Source organism: Microchirus variegatus (genome assembly GCF_963457635.1).
Source record: "Microchirus variegatus genome assembly, chromosome: 23".
In the NCBI taxonomy this organism is placed as follows: Eukaryota; Metazoa; Chordata; class Actinopteri; order Pleuronectiformes; family Soleidae; genus Microchirus; species Microchirus variegatus.
Window position 1 is genome coordinate 4,515,221 of NC_139824.1, and position 18,212 is coordinate 4,533,432.

At 38.8% G+C, this 18,212-nt stretch overlaps 1 protein-coding gene across 1 annotated transcript in view; it reads left to right on the forward strand.

Moving 5' to 3' along the window:
- The window catches only part of dnah6 (dynein, axonemal, heavy chain 6), a gene marked incomplete at both ends in the record, with an annotated part of 52,522 nt that overhangs the window by 29,090 nt on the left and 5,220 nt on the right, over positions 1-18,212 (forward strand). The window contains 26 exons of the mRNA XM_083909310.1: positions 73-146; positions 250-404; positions 2,591-2,822; positions 2,947-3,099; positions 4,385-4,525; positions 4,639-4,881; positions 5,051-5,218; positions 5,343-5,578; positions 6,981-7,125; positions 7,331-7,447; positions 7,694-7,817; positions 8,003-8,199; positions 8,741-8,944; positions 9,463-9,588; positions 9,672-9,836; positions 10,832-10,899; positions 11,044-11,224; positions 11,396-11,575; positions 11,718-11,951; positions 13,959-14,094; positions 14,179-14,351; positions 14,628-14,818; positions 15,380-15,540; positions 16,286-16,374; positions 17,010-17,156; positions 17,284-17,422. Coding sequence (XP_083765436.1) covers positions 73-146; positions 250-404; positions 2,591-2,822; positions 2,947-3,099; positions 4,385-4,525; positions 4,639-4,881; positions 5,051-5,218; positions 5,343-5,578; positions 6,981-7,125; positions 7,331-7,447; positions 7,694-7,817; positions 8,003-8,199; positions 8,741-8,944; positions 9,463-9,588; positions 9,672-9,836; positions 10,832-10,899; positions 11,044-11,224; positions 11,396-11,575; positions 11,718-11,951; positions 13,959-14,094; positions 14,179-14,351; positions 14,628-14,818; positions 15,380-15,540; positions 16,286-16,374; positions 17,010-17,156; positions 17,284-17,422 — 4,179 coding nt within the window. The remainder of the gene's footprint in view (positions 1-72; positions 147-249; positions 405-2,590; positions 2,823-2,946; positions 3,100-4,384; positions 4,526-4,638; positions 4,882-5,050; positions 5,219-5,342; positions 5,579-6,980; positions 7,126-7,330; positions 7,448-7,693; positions 7,818-8,002; positions 8,200-8,740; positions 8,945-9,462; positions 9,589-9,671; positions 9,837-10,831; positions 10,900-11,043; positions 11,225-11,395; positions 11,576-11,717; positions 11,952-13,958; positions 14,095-14,178; positions 14,352-14,627; positions 14,819-15,379; positions 15,541-16,285; positions 16,375-17,009; positions 17,157-17,283; positions 17,423-18,212) is intronic.

The following is an 18,212-nucleotide window of genomic DNA, read 5'->3' on the forward strand; positions in this document are numbered from 1 at the left end:
CCTTTATCTATCTTGTTGTCATATCCATTAGATAATCTCCCTCTTTGTGACCATAATCTCTGTTTCTGTCAGGCAAATATTTCAGTTTTAGTTTGGAGCCCTCATACTTTATGAATCAGCCCATCATATTTGGAGACTTCATCAAGGTCAGATATAACATTTTAGAAAACATTATGTTTCTCTTTTACACTGAAATACCTCAAAAAACGATTTATTCTTGCTCTCTTCCATCTCATAATTGTCTCACAGGTTGGCGTAGACAAAGAAGATCGTCTGTATGAGGATCTGACAGACATGGATAAGATCCAGACTGTCCTCGAGGATTACCTCAATGATTACAACACAACCTTTTCCAAGGAGACCAAGCTGGTTTTCTTTCAGGATGCTGTTGAGCATGTCTCCAGGTTTGCATTTACAAAGTTTGACTTTTTTTAAGATTGTTGTTCCAATTGATTTTCATATTACATGGACAAGTTAGTTTGGCACTAAGGGCCTGATTTACTAAATCCTTGCGCATGCAAAAACGTGCGCAAACTGGATTGTACACGCAAATTTGCGTTGATGCTGATCTACTATCAGGGCGCAAGTATGATTGCATCTCTCAGACAGGCAAAATAGCACTCGCAAAATTAACGGTCTTGCCTTAATGCATATGCATTGTGGGACGTTTACACGCAATTTTGCATGTACTGGGAGGAGAAAATGTAAATAAGTTATGGTTATTGGTTGTTAAATGGCACAGCGGTGCGCACAAATGGCTGCAGTTACATACATACTTCTACACTCCTGCTGAAGCATAATCCTCTGAGAAATCCATAAACAAAAATACTTTTTGTAAACCAGGAAATTACTTTTCCAGAGCATGTTCAACTACGCGTTTACAGATGACGCACATTCATTTCTTATTTGGTATATCTGAATAAATTAAATATAGATATCCATAGGAGAAATGTGTGTTTGTACTGGTATGGGCTTACCTAGGTCTGCAGTTTGTGGTTCAAGGAAGGGTTGTACCTATGTTCCCCGGTTAAGACCAGAGGAACGGGGGACCCCGCTTTACCTTAACGGGTCCAGCTCCCGTCGCATCTGACGTCAGATCAAAGGCTGTTGGCACACGTAATGGAAACTCAGCCTGACTGAATGAACACAGATGAAACCAGGGACGGACTGGGATTAAAAAGACGTTGTGATGATCTTCTTTATTTATTAATTTACTTATTGACAAAAATGTCACACATCTATTGAAAGTAGACCTATGTGTAATCTTGATAGAAACAGCAGAGCGCCCCCTGGCAGCTGTCAGTGAGCTGCAGGTGAGTCAGGAGGAGAGTTTTTTTCTTTTCTTTTATGGCAACATCCATAGTCCATAGTTTTCTTTGTTTGATATGTCAGGTAATGATGGAGCTGTCCATCATACCGACGCAGGATTAAAATGATAATAATAATAATAATAATAATAATAATAATAATAGTAATAATAATAAAACCTGGGGAACAAGGATGTCATATCCTTCGATCTCAGTTAACTGCTCATCACAGAACGTCAGCTGTACTTTCTGTTCAGTGGCTTCAAATATCATTTTGCGCTTCCGTTGAGTCTGCGCTTTCTCTTTCTCCATGTTTACAACCCTTGACTATCGCAAAATCCTAATTTAAATAGGGCGGTCTTAACCACTTCTGCGCCTGTAGTCAATTGCGGCGGTAATCTAAGTAGGTCACCCACAAAACGCAATCCAGCAGCAGCAGGTGCAATGTTCAAGCATGCGCACGCAATTTAGCGCTCTCTATTTGGGATCTTTATAAAACATGCCCTTGGTGTCAATATTGTTCAGATACTGGTCAAACTTTCTGAATTGGATAGGGGAAGAGAAAGATATCCAATTTGATCCAAAAAGCCAAAATATAATAATATCACATCAAAACTTCACAAAGCACAGACTGTGAAAAAAATAAAATAGAAAGCAGCATCATTACTTTAACTGACTCATGCTGTGCGCTGTTTATTTCATCTTAATGAAAGCAGAATATATATATAATATATTTTTGACACAGTGGGTGTATCAGCACAAAATATGTGCTACTAAGCTGTTAGCAGCTGTTAAAAGATGTTAAATTGTTGTATTGGACAGATATACATGTCGGTATTGTATTGGACACACACCAAAAATTGTATGCTAAAAAGTGGATGATATCTGTGAAAACTGCTGCATGATATGGCACATGTGCGACTGCTGACGAGAAACTGAAGATAAAATAATTATACTTAATTATATTACAATCACTTAATTGTCTGAATTATTGTTTTCCATTACCCCAGAATGAGCCTTAGGGTCTATGCTGCAACATGCAACGTCATCTGTGTCTGTATGCTTATAGTAGTATTGATAATAGTCATATATCGAGGAATATAGCAACATATTTAAGTAATAATAGTGAGTATTGATTAAGTAGTCTGAGTATTCTTCTGCTAAAATCTTCTTTAAGATTTTAAGACAATGAAAAGACACATGGCTCACATGGCATGGAACCTGTTATTGCCTTTATAACCATAGCATTTGTGTTGACCATGGTTTGTTCTCTCATCCCCAAGAATTGCACGTATCATTCGCCAGGAGAGAGGCAATGCCCTGCTCGTCGGAGTGGGAGGTACAGGCAAGAAGTCACTCACACGGTTAGCAGCCCACATGTGTGGTTACCGCTGCTTTGAGATTGAGCTCAGTCGAGGCTACAGCTATGACAGCTTCCACGAAGACTTGAGAAGACTGTGTAAGATGGCTGGTGTGGAAGGCAAAGACATGGTGTTTCTGTTTACAGACACTCAGGTATGAAGGGTGCATTTGGCTGTAGAAAGCAGAGTCAATAATATTAGTCAACTTGGAAATATTATTTCCCCCCTGTATCCAAGTATAATTATTACTGCTTGCTGCTTTATCTTGCCTGTTGTAGATTGTGGTGGAGGAGTTTTTGGAGGATATAAACAACCTGCTGAACTCGGGTGATGTACCCAATCTTTTTGAAAAAGATGAACTGGAACAAGTTCTGGCTGCCACTCGACCTAAAGCCAAAGAAGCTGGAATCAGTGAGGAGAACAGGGATGAGGTAAATAGAAACACTATGGAATACATACAGCATATAATGTATTTATGTAGTATAAATTAATTGTCGGTCAGTATAAAATGACAACATGTGCAAACAATTAAAGGTAACGCTTTCTTTTACAGTCCCCTAATTACCTGGTATTTAGCTGGTAAATTCATGGTAACACTAAAGTGTTGCTAGGTAATTACCAAGGGTAATAAGATAAGTAAATACAGTGAAACCGTTGCCAAAATACTGGGTAATGCACGGTAATGTACTCGGTAAGTAAAGTAAAACTGAACTGTAAAAGAAAGCCAAGCTTGTTTCCATGTAATTACACACATTTTTAGGGTTAGGTTTGTTAGATTACCCCTTGGGTAAATAGCTAGTAATTAGGTACCTGCTTATTACCAGTTTATAACCCAATAATACACTTACATTTACCATAGTTTTGCCATAGTTTAGCTGTACATACCTTCTTATTAACAGCAGTAATAACACGCTATAATTAACTATATAGTTACCAGGTAAATGCCCAGTATTTTGGCAACAGTTTCACTGTATTTACTTTCTTATTACCATTGGTAATTACCTAGTAACACTTTGGTGTTGCCATGAATTTACCAGGTAAATACCTGGTAATTAGGGGACTGTAAAAGAAAGCGTTACCCAATTAAATGCATTCAGATTTCCTGCAATGATGTATGGAGTAAATGATTGTTTTTTAAAAGTCATTCATTTAGTTAATAAAATTTTAACAACACGTGAAACATACAAACAATACCTACCAATATGTTATACGCTGATTTCTATGCAGCTTGTATATGACATTCATTTTTCTCATTTGGATTTGTTTACTGTCCAATTTCTTCACTGAGATCAGATGTTGGAATGATGAAAAGATGGAGAATCAGTAATTGGAACTGAGAGTGTGCAAAACATGAATGCCCCACAATCTGAAACACTAATGCTGCCGAAGATGATGATGATGATGGAGTTCATTTTACAAAGGCAAATATCTGTTGTATGGAGTCTATCTTTTTGAAGTTGATTTCCTAAGGGTGCAATTTAAGAAACAGTTTGACATTTTGAAATATGTATTGCTTAATGTTCTAGAAGCTATACACACGCACTGTGTGTTCTACAAGTGGCCAATATAGCCATAGGCATAGACTGTGTGTAAGGACTCACAGTCAAACCCGGTGCCCTTAAGCAACCTCTTTGAAAACATGAGCATATTGTGTTATCTGCCTTAAGTAAAAACTTCAAAAGTATGGATTGAGTTTATATGTTTTAATGCCTTCAGGTGTTCCAGTATTTCATCTCTCGTGTACGGGAGAAGCTGCACATTGTGCTGTGTATGAGTCCCGTGGGCGATGCTTTCAGGTCCCGCTGCCGCATGTTTCCTTCATTGGTCAACTGCTGCACCATCGACTGGTTTGTGCAGGTAAACTGAGATTTTGGACATTCATGGATGATACTCTGATTTGTGTTCCCTTCAATATTGTGTATGCATGCACAAACACATTTTTAACTCACCTTGCACTTTCTGTTGCCCAGTGGCCTCGTGAGGCGCTGCTCTCTGTCTCTCAGGCCTTCTTCCAGAGTGTGGACTTTGGTAGCGATGAGCTGAAGCACAGCTTCTCAGCCATGTGTGTTGGGATACATGTGAGTGTCACTGATATGGCTGAGCGTTTCTACTCAGAGCTGAGGCGCAGATACTACACTACACCCACCTCCTACCTGGAGCTCATCAACCTCTACCTGGGCATGCTTGAGGACAAGAGACAGGAGCTAAAGCTAGTATGTTTAATCATCAACATTCTTTAGATATTATCAGTACATTTTATTCCTTTGCAGCTGTGTTTTTTGTCTGTATTATTTGTGGCCAAGGCTGTGAATTGTATAGATTTTGTCTGCAGGCAAAATGTGTAATAATACATGTGTTTGTGGGGTTGTTGTTCATGAATAGGCCAGGGATCGTGTGAAGAATGGTTTGGGCAAACTGTTAGAGACCAATGAGTTGGTGGACAAAATGAAAGTGGACCTGTCTGCTCTGGAGCCAGTTCTGAAACAAAAGTCCATTGATGTTGATGCCCTCATGAAGAAACTGGCTGTCGACCAGGAGCGAGCTGACGAGGTCTGTGTGTGTGTGAGAGAAAAAAAGATAAAGCAGTATATTCACAAAACTCTTAAACCTCTGAGACAATACAAAGCCAATAGCATTGTGTTGTGTGAGCATAATTCATGAATTCTTTCCACAGGTGCGAAAGGTAGTGAAAGAAGATGAGGCTTTGGCCAAGGTCAAAGCTGAAGACACCCAGGCCATAGCTGATGATGCCCAGAGGGACCTGGATGAAGCTCTGCCAGCCCTGGAGGGAGCCAATCAGGCTCTTAGTTCTCTTGACAAGGCTGACATCTCTGAGATCAAGGTCTTCACCAAACCTCCAGACTTGGTTATGACCGTCATGGAGGCTGTCTGTATTCTTCTCAACTGCAAGTCAGTCAATGCTTTTTCTCTGTTCTTTCAGACAGTTGTATCTCTCCTTCTTTTTAAACAGAATAACACAATTCACTCATTGTCATATCCTAATTAGGGCTTTGACAAAATATCGATATGGCAATGTATAGTGATGACAGAAGACATTATTGACACACTTGCACCAACAATCTGTAACATGTACAAAAATACAGATATGCTAATTTGACTGACCAGAGCCTTTATTTCCTGAATACTCACAGCGGTACTTATCATTGGAATATGGGTAATGTGAGCTGAAGAAGTTGATGGTGATAAACTTGCAATATATTGATTATCACAGTCATTATAATGTATTTACGACCATTATTATGCACATATATAGTGACAAACCAAGCCATTCCCATCCCTGCTACTAATATTTTACTTCAGAAGTACCAGTAAATAAATCAAAATAAGGATGTCAAGAGGACAGACCAGGCATTTTGTCTTCATTTAAATTTACAGTATAATGCTTATAAATTGTATAGATCATCCATTAAATCACTGCTGTTTAACACATTTAGCAAATCTGATTGATTTATACCTCAGAAAATAAATGCATACTCATGGTATACTCCCACAGTCCTAAAACATGCAGACTTGGAGATTAGGTAAATTGGTCACTCTAAATTGACCTTAGGTGTGAGAGTGTGAGTGAATGTTTGTTTGTCTCTATATGTGGCCCTGTGGATGGACTGGTGAACTGTCCAGGGTGTGACCCCGCCTATCGCCCTATGTCAGCTGAGATAGGCGCAGCACACCCCGTGACCCGTGGGTGGAGGATAAAGCGGTAGTTGGATGGATTAATCTGTTGAATGTTTTCTTCATTTATCGTTTGGTCCAGAAAATGTCAGAAAATGTGAAAAAAAAAAAAAAAATGTTGATCAGTGTTTTTCAGACCTGGAAATAACAATGTTCTCGAATGTCTTGTTTTGTCCACAAACCAAAAATTTTGGTTTGTGGACTAAACAAGACATTCGAGAACATTAGCAAGAAAATCATTAAAACGTAATCATTTAATGATTACGTTTTAATGATTTTCTTGCTATGTGGAGCAAAGAAATGAAGAAAATATTCACATTTTAGAAGCTAAAACAATCAGAAATCTTGTTTTAATCACGAAAAAAGCTTCAAACCAATTAATTGATTATCAAAATAGTTGACAATACTTGATTAATTGATGAATTGTTTCAGGTCTAGTTTCAATGTGTTCTTAGTTTGGATATGTGTATGTCTTACTGTTATATGTGTAATGTGATTTATAATCATGAGATGTTTCCTAATATTTCCAGTGCGTTGACTTGCATATTTTGACACAGCATCCATTCATTCACTGTGTATAGTTTTTTTTTTACTTGTTTTCATGCACTTTTCCTTTCAGACCAGACTGGCCCGGTGCCAAGCAATTACTGGGAGATGCCAATTTCCTCAGGCGTCTAACAGACTATGACAAGGATAATATCAAGCCTCAGATCCTGCTGAAGCTGCAAAAATACATCAATAACCCTGATTTCATACCCGAGAAGGTCTGTTTGGAATTCATGTGGAAAAATACTGAAAGTGTACAATACAACTCAAAGTAAACAGGCTGTGGAGAAGTGGAATTTCAAACACACCAGCAGTTTGTTTTTTAACATTTTAATGTTAGAATTGAAACAGGAAGAACAAATGATGACACATGATATAGTGTGTTTTGGTTGATCTAACTTTATTTTGCTGCTGTTACTGTAGGTGGAGAAGGTATCCAGAGCATGCAGATCTATGTGCATGTGGGTCAGAGCCATGGACCTTTATGCCAGAGTTCTTAAAGAAGTCGCTCCCAAGAGAGAGAAACTAGCCATGGCCCAGGTCAGTAACATAGAGTTTTATCCCATATACTACTCTGTACAAAAACAAACACAAACAATTTTGTGTAAAAGAAAAATGGGAAATATTTTGCAACCAAGGCTTTCATCCAGTACACACCAACCCATTTTGTATTCTGTAAGACTGTCCACATACAGACTTAACAATGAGAGTGAACATTTTTTGTCTGTGTGCAATAAATTATATTTTCCTTCATCTTCTCTCTTTTTTTTTTCTAAACCCATGCAGAAAGAACTAGATATGACCATGGCCACCCTGACGGAGAAGCAGGAAAAGCTTCAGGAGGTGGAAAACCAGATCAAGGTGCTACAGGAGCAGTTTGACAGCAGTCAAAATGAGAAGGAGAATTTGGGTGAGGGCTGCACCTTTTCACATATGTTACTGTGCACTCCATCTACTCATCCGCAGGATATTTTTGTGTCAATTTATTCCTGGATTTAAATTAATTTATTTCCAGTGCAAAATATGCTTCCATTAATGTGCATGTACATTATTTATTTGTCTCTTTGTCTTTGTAACCTATTTCCTTCCTCATAGTTAACACCATGTCTCTGACAAAGGCCCGTTTGACGAGGGCAGGGAAGCTGACCTCTGCTCTCGGTGATGAGCAGGTCCGCTGGGAGGAAAGCGTTGCCTTGTTTGAACAAGAGATCATCAATGTTGTGGGCAACGTCTTCATTGCAGCCGCCTGTGTAGCCTACTATGGAGCGTTCACTTCTAACTATAGACAGCTGGTAAGTACCGGAGGTTTAGTGCTGTTTTTTGGGGGGGTTATACTGCAGTTTCACACATTACTCACTAGTTCACTCAGTAAAAAAAACAATTCAGTATTTTTTTTTATCTCTTTGTGAGCTGTTCCTGTTATAGCAAGGGCATTCTGTACATTGTGTACGAAAAATAAAAGGCAAAAGTGATTAAAAAAAAAAGAATACAAATAAAAGATTAGATCAGCAGGGTTTTAAAAATCAGCTGAAATCATATTATTTCAAGCCCAAAAACAAAAACGAAAAAAACAACAACTGAGGTTGACCAGCAGGAACGATAATAAACTGATATAATCAACTTCAGCTGAAATTTAATCTGAGTAAATACGGATGCCCATGAGGACATGAAAGCATGTAGGCAAATTATCTGCTGTGGCAACCTCAAAATGGAGAAGGAGAAAGAAGAGGACATTTGGGTGCCCACATTCAACAACATTAGAGACATTTTGGAACATGCCTGCTTCCTGTTTATGTGTCTGTTCTGTGAGTCGCGTATGCTCTCTTTCTCCAGCTAATTGATCAGTGGATTAAACAGTGCCAGGAGCTTAAGATTCCAATCAGTTCCAGCTTCAGCCTGATCAACATTTTGGGTGATCCATTCGTCATCCGTCAGTGGAACACAGAAGGACTGCCCCGTGATACCGTCTCTACAGAAAATGGTATCCTGGTGACCCAGGGCCGCCGCTGGCCACTTATGATCGACCCACAGGTTCAGGTGAACTAAAGATCGAAGCAGCTTTCATTCATTGCCATTCCGGACTGATGTGGGTGATAATCACATTAGGATTTAAATTTGTATTCACCCATTTAAACAAAGGTTATGTACGTTACATGTAAATTGTAAGCAATATTTTATTCCACAGATTCATCGTCTCAGAACCTTTTTGGAAATTCTATTAGATTTAGCACAATGTTTGCTTGGCTGCAGTACCATTGTGGGGGGGAAATAAAAGAATAACAAAAGAAACAACCTCTCTCCAAATAAAATGTTCTGTCAGACACAATCAGAGACGAAGTCACAGACAGCCCTCTGTCTCTGTCCCCAGGACACTCAGTGTCCCTGTTTTGACTGCTGACACATCTAATCTTCTCCCTCATCACGATTCAGTGTTTTTCCTCTCTCCCTGTAGCATGTTTCTGTTTTTTTTTATTTTTTACAAATAAAAATATGTAAAGATGTAAAGCCACACTTTTCTAATTACATTTGAAAAATTGAATTTTTTTCACACTCAGGCCAACCGATGGATCCGCTCCAAGGAGTCCAAGCATGGTCTAAAGGTGATCAAGTTGACAGACCCTGGTTTTCTTCGTACCTTAGAGAATGCTATTCGTATGGGAATGCCTGTGCTGCTAGAGGAGGTAGGAACACAAGACTCATGCCGTGACTAAACATGCTTGTATCTTCATGATAAATTACATTTTATTGTACTGTGTGTGCATAGTTAAAAGAGACTCTAGATCCAGCACTCGAGCCCATCCTACTGAAGCAAACATTTGTAGAGGGTGGACGCACACTGATCAGACTTGGGGACTCGGATATTGACTATGACAAAAACTTCAGATTCTATATGACCACTAAGATGGCCAACCCACACTATCTACCTGAGGTAAGAGCACAGTGTTTACTTATTTAAATCTGCAGATTAGTTTTAACTGGCATAATTATACAGTAGCATATCAGTGGTACAGCGAGTCATCTTTTAACTGGAAGGTTTTTGGTTTGATTCCTGGAGATATTTAAGCCCACTTTGCTCCTGATGGCTGTGCTGGCAGCGTGTGAATGGGTATGAAAGATGTGCTATATTAATGTGTGAGAGAATTTGTGAATTGGTCTATGGTAATACAGTAGTGTAAAGCAGCTTTGAGATTAGAAAAGCGCTATATACTGTAAATACAGTGCATTTACCATACATGTAAAATGTCCTTAAAGGTGCCATGTGTAAGAATGTGGCCAAAAACGGTTACTACATTCAAATTCAAAATGCAGAGGTTTGGACTCTACTGACTGCAATGACTGGTAGATGTCTGTAGGTGGCGTCACATGCCAAAACGTAAACAGGATTTGCAGTCTGCAAAATATATTTTTTAATGCAAATATTTCGGCTGTACTGTTGTTGTTTGTGAGTTCATTATTCCTGAGTCTCTGTGACATATTAGGAGGATTTTACGGCCAGTTGCTTTACATTTATTACATAATGCACCTTTAAACATCTTTAGACACAAAAACCCACAAATTAACCAAACAGACATTAAAGACTTTTAGTCATCATTTACACATTTGAGTTATCTATAATATAACAGCTGTTGGTTGGGTTCCTGTTTCAACGTTTTTTATAAAAACGCTTATTCTTCAGTTTTCATTCACCTGGGTCTGACAACAGCAGCAGCAGAAAAGCACTTGGTGGTTTCCTTTCAAACATGTTTTATATTAACCATCAACTGCACAATGTTTTCAAAGTGACATTTCAGTTAATGTCCAACATGATGTTTTAAATCATTCTTAAGATGAAAACATCACTATACTGCAGATGTGGGAATAATCATAACTGTCATTTGTAATGGAAGTGCGTTCTGTTTCTCTTGTTTCTCTTTTTTGTTTTAGGTGTGCATCAAAGTGACAATCATCAATTTCACTGTGACTAAATCTGGCTTGGAAGATCAGCTGCTTAGGTAGAGACACGGGGGGAAAAGGGATATTGCCACCATTGAAACCATGATATATTCTATGTAATATTTTGAGACATATCATAACTGTGATGCACACGTTTTTGCTTCTCCCTCCCAATTTCACAACAACCCCTGGTTCTTCCTCAGTGATGTGGTGCGCCTGGAGAGTCCACACCTTGAAGAGCAGAGGAATGAGCTGATTGTCTGCAACAACGCCGATCGCAATCAGCTGAAAGATATCGAAGACCGCATCCTCAAGCTCCTCTTCACCTCTGAGGGGAATATACTAGATAATGAAGAACTTGTTCAGATGCTCCAAGAGTCAAAGGTAAATCTGGGACAAGGTAGAGGAAATATGGAGGCCTGTCTTAAAGTTAAATTACGATCTCCCATCATCTTCAAAGAAAATGTCCACCTTGTTTTGAGTTTTCAGCTTTATGTTTTTGGTGTGATTCTGAAACTGTGATACGAACATTCATAACCTTGTTGCACTCATCAGGTGACATCTGAAGCCATAAAGCACCGTCTGGAGGAGGCAGAAGCTACTGAGCTGATGATCAACTCTGCAAGAGAACGCTACAGACCCGTGGCCACCCGAGGCTCTGTCTTGTACTTTGTCATTGCCAGTCTCTCTGAGATCGATCCTATGTACCAGTTCTCCCTCAAGTACTTCAAACAGGTGTTTTAAAGTTCTGTTTATTTTACAATTGACAGACAAATCTACATTTATCTAGTCATAGCTTCAAGCTACCGTTTGGCATAATTTCCATTAGGCGCACGTCTTTCTTCCCCATTCACTTTACTGTGTTTTTCACCCTTAGTTATTTAACTCCACCATTGAGACATCAGAGAAAAGCAGTGTGTTAGAGGAGCGTCTCCAGACCTTGCTGGACCAGATCTTGCTCAACTCCTACATCAATGTGTCCCGGGGCCTGTTTGAGCAGCATAAGCTTATCTACAGCTTCATGTTATGCATAGAGATCATGAAGCAGCGTGGGGAGATTTCTGATGCTGAATGGCAGCACTTCCTAAGAGGAGCCGCTTTTCTGGAAAAGGTGAGAAGTCAAACATTTTTTAAGTGATACATTTAAATATATATCTGGGTAAAAGGTCACATTTTTGCAAATGAAATGTATTTTTGGTTTTGGATTAATTTATGATATATTATCATGATGATCAGATTACCATGGACGAATGGAATACCTGAACAAGGTGTTTTTACTGGGAGCAGGTGATGTGTGCTTTACAGAACTAATAACAGCAACAATATTTAAATGGTAAAATGAGGAAGAATGTAAGCTATAAAAAAAAATATATCTTCTGACACCAAGTCCAACATTTAATAAGTCACCAAGTGTTAAACATTTATAAATAAAATAAAAACTCCCTGGTATCAGAAATACTCGTTCCACAAATGTTCTCCACAATTGTATCATCATTTTTTTCTAACACACAAAGTATAATGCATGAAGAGGAGACTTTCTGCATTTGCTTTACACGCACTTTAAAGAAATCCTACCCCAGAGTGAACTCAACCTGAGTCTGGAGAGAAGGACCAGCGTTAAGCATGACAGGAAACCAAAGCACACGATCAAGTTGCTGGGGTTATTTAAGGAAGTATCTGTGACTGTCCTTGAGTCACCCAGTTTAACTGAATTACTCTTCATTTCTTATCTCTCCTTCACAGAAATATTTATTTTGTCAACATCTCCACTGAAACACTTTATCGCATGTTCTTTCAAATCACTCCTGCTGCCTGTGTTCTCATCAGTCTCAGTAGTTCCTCTGCACTCAGTCTGCTGAGAGAGGATGACAGCCTGACTTTCACTTTGTGACAAAGGACTTTTTTTCAGATCAACTCAATCCTAGAATAAAGATTGCCTCAGGCCAACTTGAAGCAGGATTCATAAATCATTTTTTTTTATTATTATTTAAAACTCAACACAGTTGAAACTGGGCTAATATGTCTCTAATCTTGTTGTTAAAGCTTGTGCTTTGATTCTGGTATCACAGGTAGAATCTCCTTATTAACAAATCTAGAATTGGACAAGTCTGAATGGCTGACCAGTCAACCTGCTACTGACTGAGAAGAGAGGTCTCATGGAATGATGTTATCAACACTGCACTTTATGACCAGTGCATGGTCTTTGATCTTTTTAATTTGTGTGCAGTCAGACTTGAAAAACATCCTCATGCTTCCAGAGTCCTTAACATGCAGTGGAAAGTTATGGCAGTGTCATATTCCCTCACTTCAAAGTGGTTTCCATCTATCTACTCTAACATAGAGAGACCTGATTGATGGTGCTCCAGTAGATTCTCCCATCTCTGTAAATGACTTCTGAAACTCTGTTATATACCTTAGATCATTTAAAAAAAATGTATGACTTCCTTCAGCATCTACACTTAAAGAGTAAAGACAAATATTGCACTAATGGTTCTCATGCTGTGGTTGGAACTGCATCATGTGGTGAAGCTTGCAATGTCAGATCATAGTGATGATGATAATATTGCAGTTTTTATCAGATTGCATTCATTCTGCCTGGAACAGCTGTGTTTTTTGAAGAGAGTGAATTAAAATTTCACTTTATATTGTTCCTTTTGTTTACTTTTCATATCTTGAATTATGCCAATTTTACATTAAGCTCTTTTTCTAAATGAGGTTTATTCAGGCTAATATCTTATCATGAAAGACATCATAAAACTTGGCTGCATACCATTGTCTCTGTTAGAATGTTTTTTGTATAACTTTTTTTTTTTAGCTCCTAGTATTTGGACACCAGCCAAGTCTTCCTGTATCTTAGTCTTTATCCAAGATTTGTCCTTGGAACTCCAGGTTAGCTGCATGTTTCCAACTGTAATGACACTGGAGATTAGACTTCTTTGTCACTGCCAGCACATATGCAGGACACTGCCACACACTGGATTTTTTTTTTGCTTCAACAAAAAGGATATATGTTGTCAGTAATTCTTGTGAAGATGAAAACTGATTACATTTTGTGTGGAGCCATAATTATATATATTTTTTTTCACTCTTCTCTCTTCTATATTTCCCTGTCTTCCAGGACAAGCCAGTGCAGCCCGATGTGCCGTGGCTAAGTGATTTTTACTGGCAGACGTGCTGTGAGCTAGAGAGCACACTGCCTTGCTTCAAGGGCATCTCCAAGGAAATCACCAGAACCCATATTGACATCAGGCTTGGTAACCCACACCAGCTGTGATCCTGGTTCTTCACACTGTAAAGAATTGTGTTGCTTTAACTAAAAGCCTAAATGTCGCCTGCAGGACGTTTTCAAGCATCTATTAATCCAGAGACCTGGGGAGACTATGTGTCAACGTTGCCCTCTCTTGGAGACTCCAAAGAGGTGAAGAAAGGGAGTGGCATCAGAGGTTATTGGAATGAGAGGTTGGGAGCTTTTCAGAAGCTAATCCTTATCAAGAGCTTTATGGAAGAAAGGGTAAGCCTATGTGATGCCACAGCATTATTGAAGCTCTCAGCAAGACTCTGCCCAAAAAAAAATTGTCTATTGCACAATTGAAAATCAGGCATGTCAGCAAATGAAGCAATGGTGCTCTGCCCACATTTGATGAAACATCCTATTAATCACATAACACACACATAATGCCCCTGTAGTAAACTTATAATTGTGATTTTTTTCTTTCAATATTTTATTACTTCTCACCATTTATTTTGTCTCTGTCCCTGTGATCCTACTTGTTATTTTTTTATTCAGGTGGTGTTTGCAGCAACAGAGTTTGTGATTGTCAGCCTTGGGAAGCAGTTTGTAGAAAACCCTCCAGTTGACTTGGCTAACCTTTACAGCGACATGTCCCCTGTCACTCCACTGGTCTTCATTCTAAGCACAGGATCCGACCCTATGGGTTCCTTCCAACGTTTTGCCAAAGAGAGAGGATGTCTCGACAGGTACAAACCAAAATAAAAAAAGATAATAAATGCACATAGTATAGCTGAAGAAGAACTAAAGGTGAACTGTGAGGTATGCAGTTTATGGTAATGGTTTTTCTGTGCTGCCTGTGAACAGAAAGCTGCCAGCTGGTGTTAACAATGGACAGGAAACATCAGCTGGCAGTTTTAACAGGCTTCCTAACCAAGGCAAAACACCTAGCTTTATTTTAGTACTTCTTTATGTTATACTATATTTGTATATCAGCATATAGCCATTGTCTTCAGTGATTTTATAAACTAGAGATTTTCCTGGAGCATGTTTTTAAGAATGTGTCACAGTATTTTGATTTTGAAAACATCAGACTCAAGATATCAATCGTCTCTTGAGGTGTGTGATCAAAACATAAAAATCCCATGCTTAAACATCTAATTGTTGAAGTGCTAACCAAGTAATGTGATAGTATTGGGATTGATGTGTTTTTCTTCCTCTTTATCACATCATGAATTGTATATGATGACATTATTATCAGCTGTGTATAAGTAATCACAGTGGTGTTTCTGTCATGCCTTGTTTCTCAGGGTTGAGTCCATCTCATTGGGTCAAGGCCAAGGGCCCATAGCTGAGAAAATGATTCATGAGGCACTGCAAAGTGGCAAGTGGGTCTTTCTGCAAAACTGCCATCTGGCTGTTTCCTGGATGCTGGCCATGGAGGAGCTCATCAAGACCTTTACTGAGCCGGGTATGGTCACATCACCATAGAAACAGTGACATGCATGCACGTCACACACATTAAGTCTGTCTCAGATGTGTCCCATTGTCCTCCACATTTTGAACTCTGCTCATAAAATAATGGATTGACGGTACAATCAAGTTTAGTTTTGAAACTTAAATACATGCTGACTTGCACATGATGAATTAATGAAAAACAAGTGATACTTTAACAGTCCGGAACATGAGAAGGAATGATGTATGTTGATAAAACTACTTAAATAGTGAAATAGTGACCCAAATGATCAACCACTGTGGTTGACTTTTCATGAAATTAATTACAGTCTTGGGATTATCCTTAAGAAAAAACCTTTGGATCCGGTACAAATAAATGTCTACAGCACTTTTATTACACACCAGGTGTGTGGCATGTGAAAGTTTGCAAGGTACAGAAACAGAAGCAGCTGGGGAGGGTTTGTATTCGTGAAAGTTATTTTGGAATTTGCTGACACGGCACCTCTTAGCGTCTTTATGACTTATCCCATAACACGGTAATGCATAGTGGCTGGTAGTGCACCTCAGTGCAACATGTTTAAAATACACTGCTGTAGTACGAGGACACAATTGACAAAATGACTAGGGTTTTTGTAGACTTTTCTTTTTTCACAGCATTTATGTAAAGGAAAATTCCTTACATTTGTACTTGTGATAGAAAAGAGAACCCATTAAGTCTTGTTTTTCCTTTGAAAAATGTGTTCATTTCTGTTCCTGTGTAGATACATCGATACACAAGGAATTCCGTTTGTTTCTCAGTTCCATGCCGACCAAAGTGTTCCCTGTTACAGTGCTGCAAAACTCTGTCAAGGTAATTAAACACACACATTCACACTAAGATTATCTATTAAAGACTGCTCTGCCGGAGCGCACTGATGGTTTTTAATGCATACGTAGAACTTACCTGAGAACTATGAGTACTACACAAGCTCACTGAGCGTGCCCTTGCTACAGTGTGCAAAGTAAATCATTAAAAATAATTGGTGTCATAGTGCAGTGGTGCTTAAGGACGTGTTTGGAAGCTCATATGAAGAAACTATTGCATTCATTTCTGATCATTATGCATTCAAAAGAAGATTAATATTTAATTTCAATACTGTTTGAATTGCAGTGATAGTAGGCTGAAGAAATCTCAATCACTTAAAGAGACTATTATATTATGTCGAGACACGAGATAATTACTAATGTAATGTTCTTTTAATATGTTGCATTAGTAATGTAAATGTTATTCCTATCAGCTGAATATTCTGTAACTGTTTAACAGTCCTGTCACCAATTACCAGTTGAATATAAATATACATTTGACTTGTGTTGATGTACAGGTTTTGTCTGTGTCCAGCATCTTAAAAAAAACATGAGGGGCAGACTAACCACAGGATGTTTTCTTCTGTCTGAGCAAGACTCACTTTATATATCTGTGCTATGTTTTTCTGTTCTCATTTCCAGGTGACCAATGAGCCTCCCAAGGGTTTGCGAGCCAACATGCTACGGGCCTTCAGAGAGGTCTCTTGTGATTTCTTCGAGGGGCAAGTTCTGGGACGTCAGTGGCGGAAGATTGTGTTTGGAATCTGCTTTTTCCATGCAGTCATCCAGGTTACTCATTACTTATTACATTTCTGTGCCAGGATACAGTGTATTTCGCTTTCTTGCTGCATGCTGCAGTACTTGTGTTTGACTCAATGTTTCCACTTTGTGCATCGTTTGTGTGTTTGTGTCTCAGGAGAGAAAGAAATTTGGCCCTCTGGGCTGGAACATCCGCTATGATTTCAATGACAGTGACCGGGAATGTGCTCTTCTCAACCTCAAACTCTACTGCAAAGATGGCACCATCCCCTGGGACGCTCTCACCTACATAACTGGTAGGGAAACCTTCAGAGATGTGTGTTCATGTTTGCATGCTCACTACACAACAGAGTAGTTTCTTGTTTGTTCGAATTTTCTTTCCTCTGGGAGACATCAAGTGTTTCCCTTTCAATGTTTTTTGAGCCATTGTGATCATTTGGAACGTTTTGGAGAAGTCTTAAGACAGGGGTCTTAATCATCTCATTTTCTGCATCAAGTCAAATGGACAAAGCATATTTGCTGATTTCACATAGCCGGACAGTTTTTGTAACACGATTTCACTCCCTTCTGTGGCTGCGATATCTGTTTCTCCACACTGGGTGTTTAAAGCATGAAAATATTTTCCCACAACAGCAGAAATCAATCATTTGTGCTTATGAAGTCATGTAAAATGACATCATTTTGTGAGGTTTTACTATTTTCTACATAAGGTCTTTTCAAGAGGAATGTATTTCTTTTATCTTTGTCATGCTGTATACCCTGGGCACCATACAGACACAAATGAGAATTAAGTTGAATTAAATGATGTTATTTAATATTGTTTCTCCTGGACTTACACAGATATTTCCATAGTAACTGTGACGAAGAGGAAGGAGCCCTTTCATTTACAATACGCATCATTTCTCCAAAGTTCATTTGTTTCCCTAATCTGGTTTTCAATTACACCTCAAAATGATTATGTGCTGTGTTCAGTGTCAGTAGAGCGCGACGCATTAAATTGATGCCTCTCATTGTTGTTATCACATTGCGGTGTTATTAGTTTAATCCTTAATTCTAACAATACTTTTGAGCCGGATGGAAAAGTAT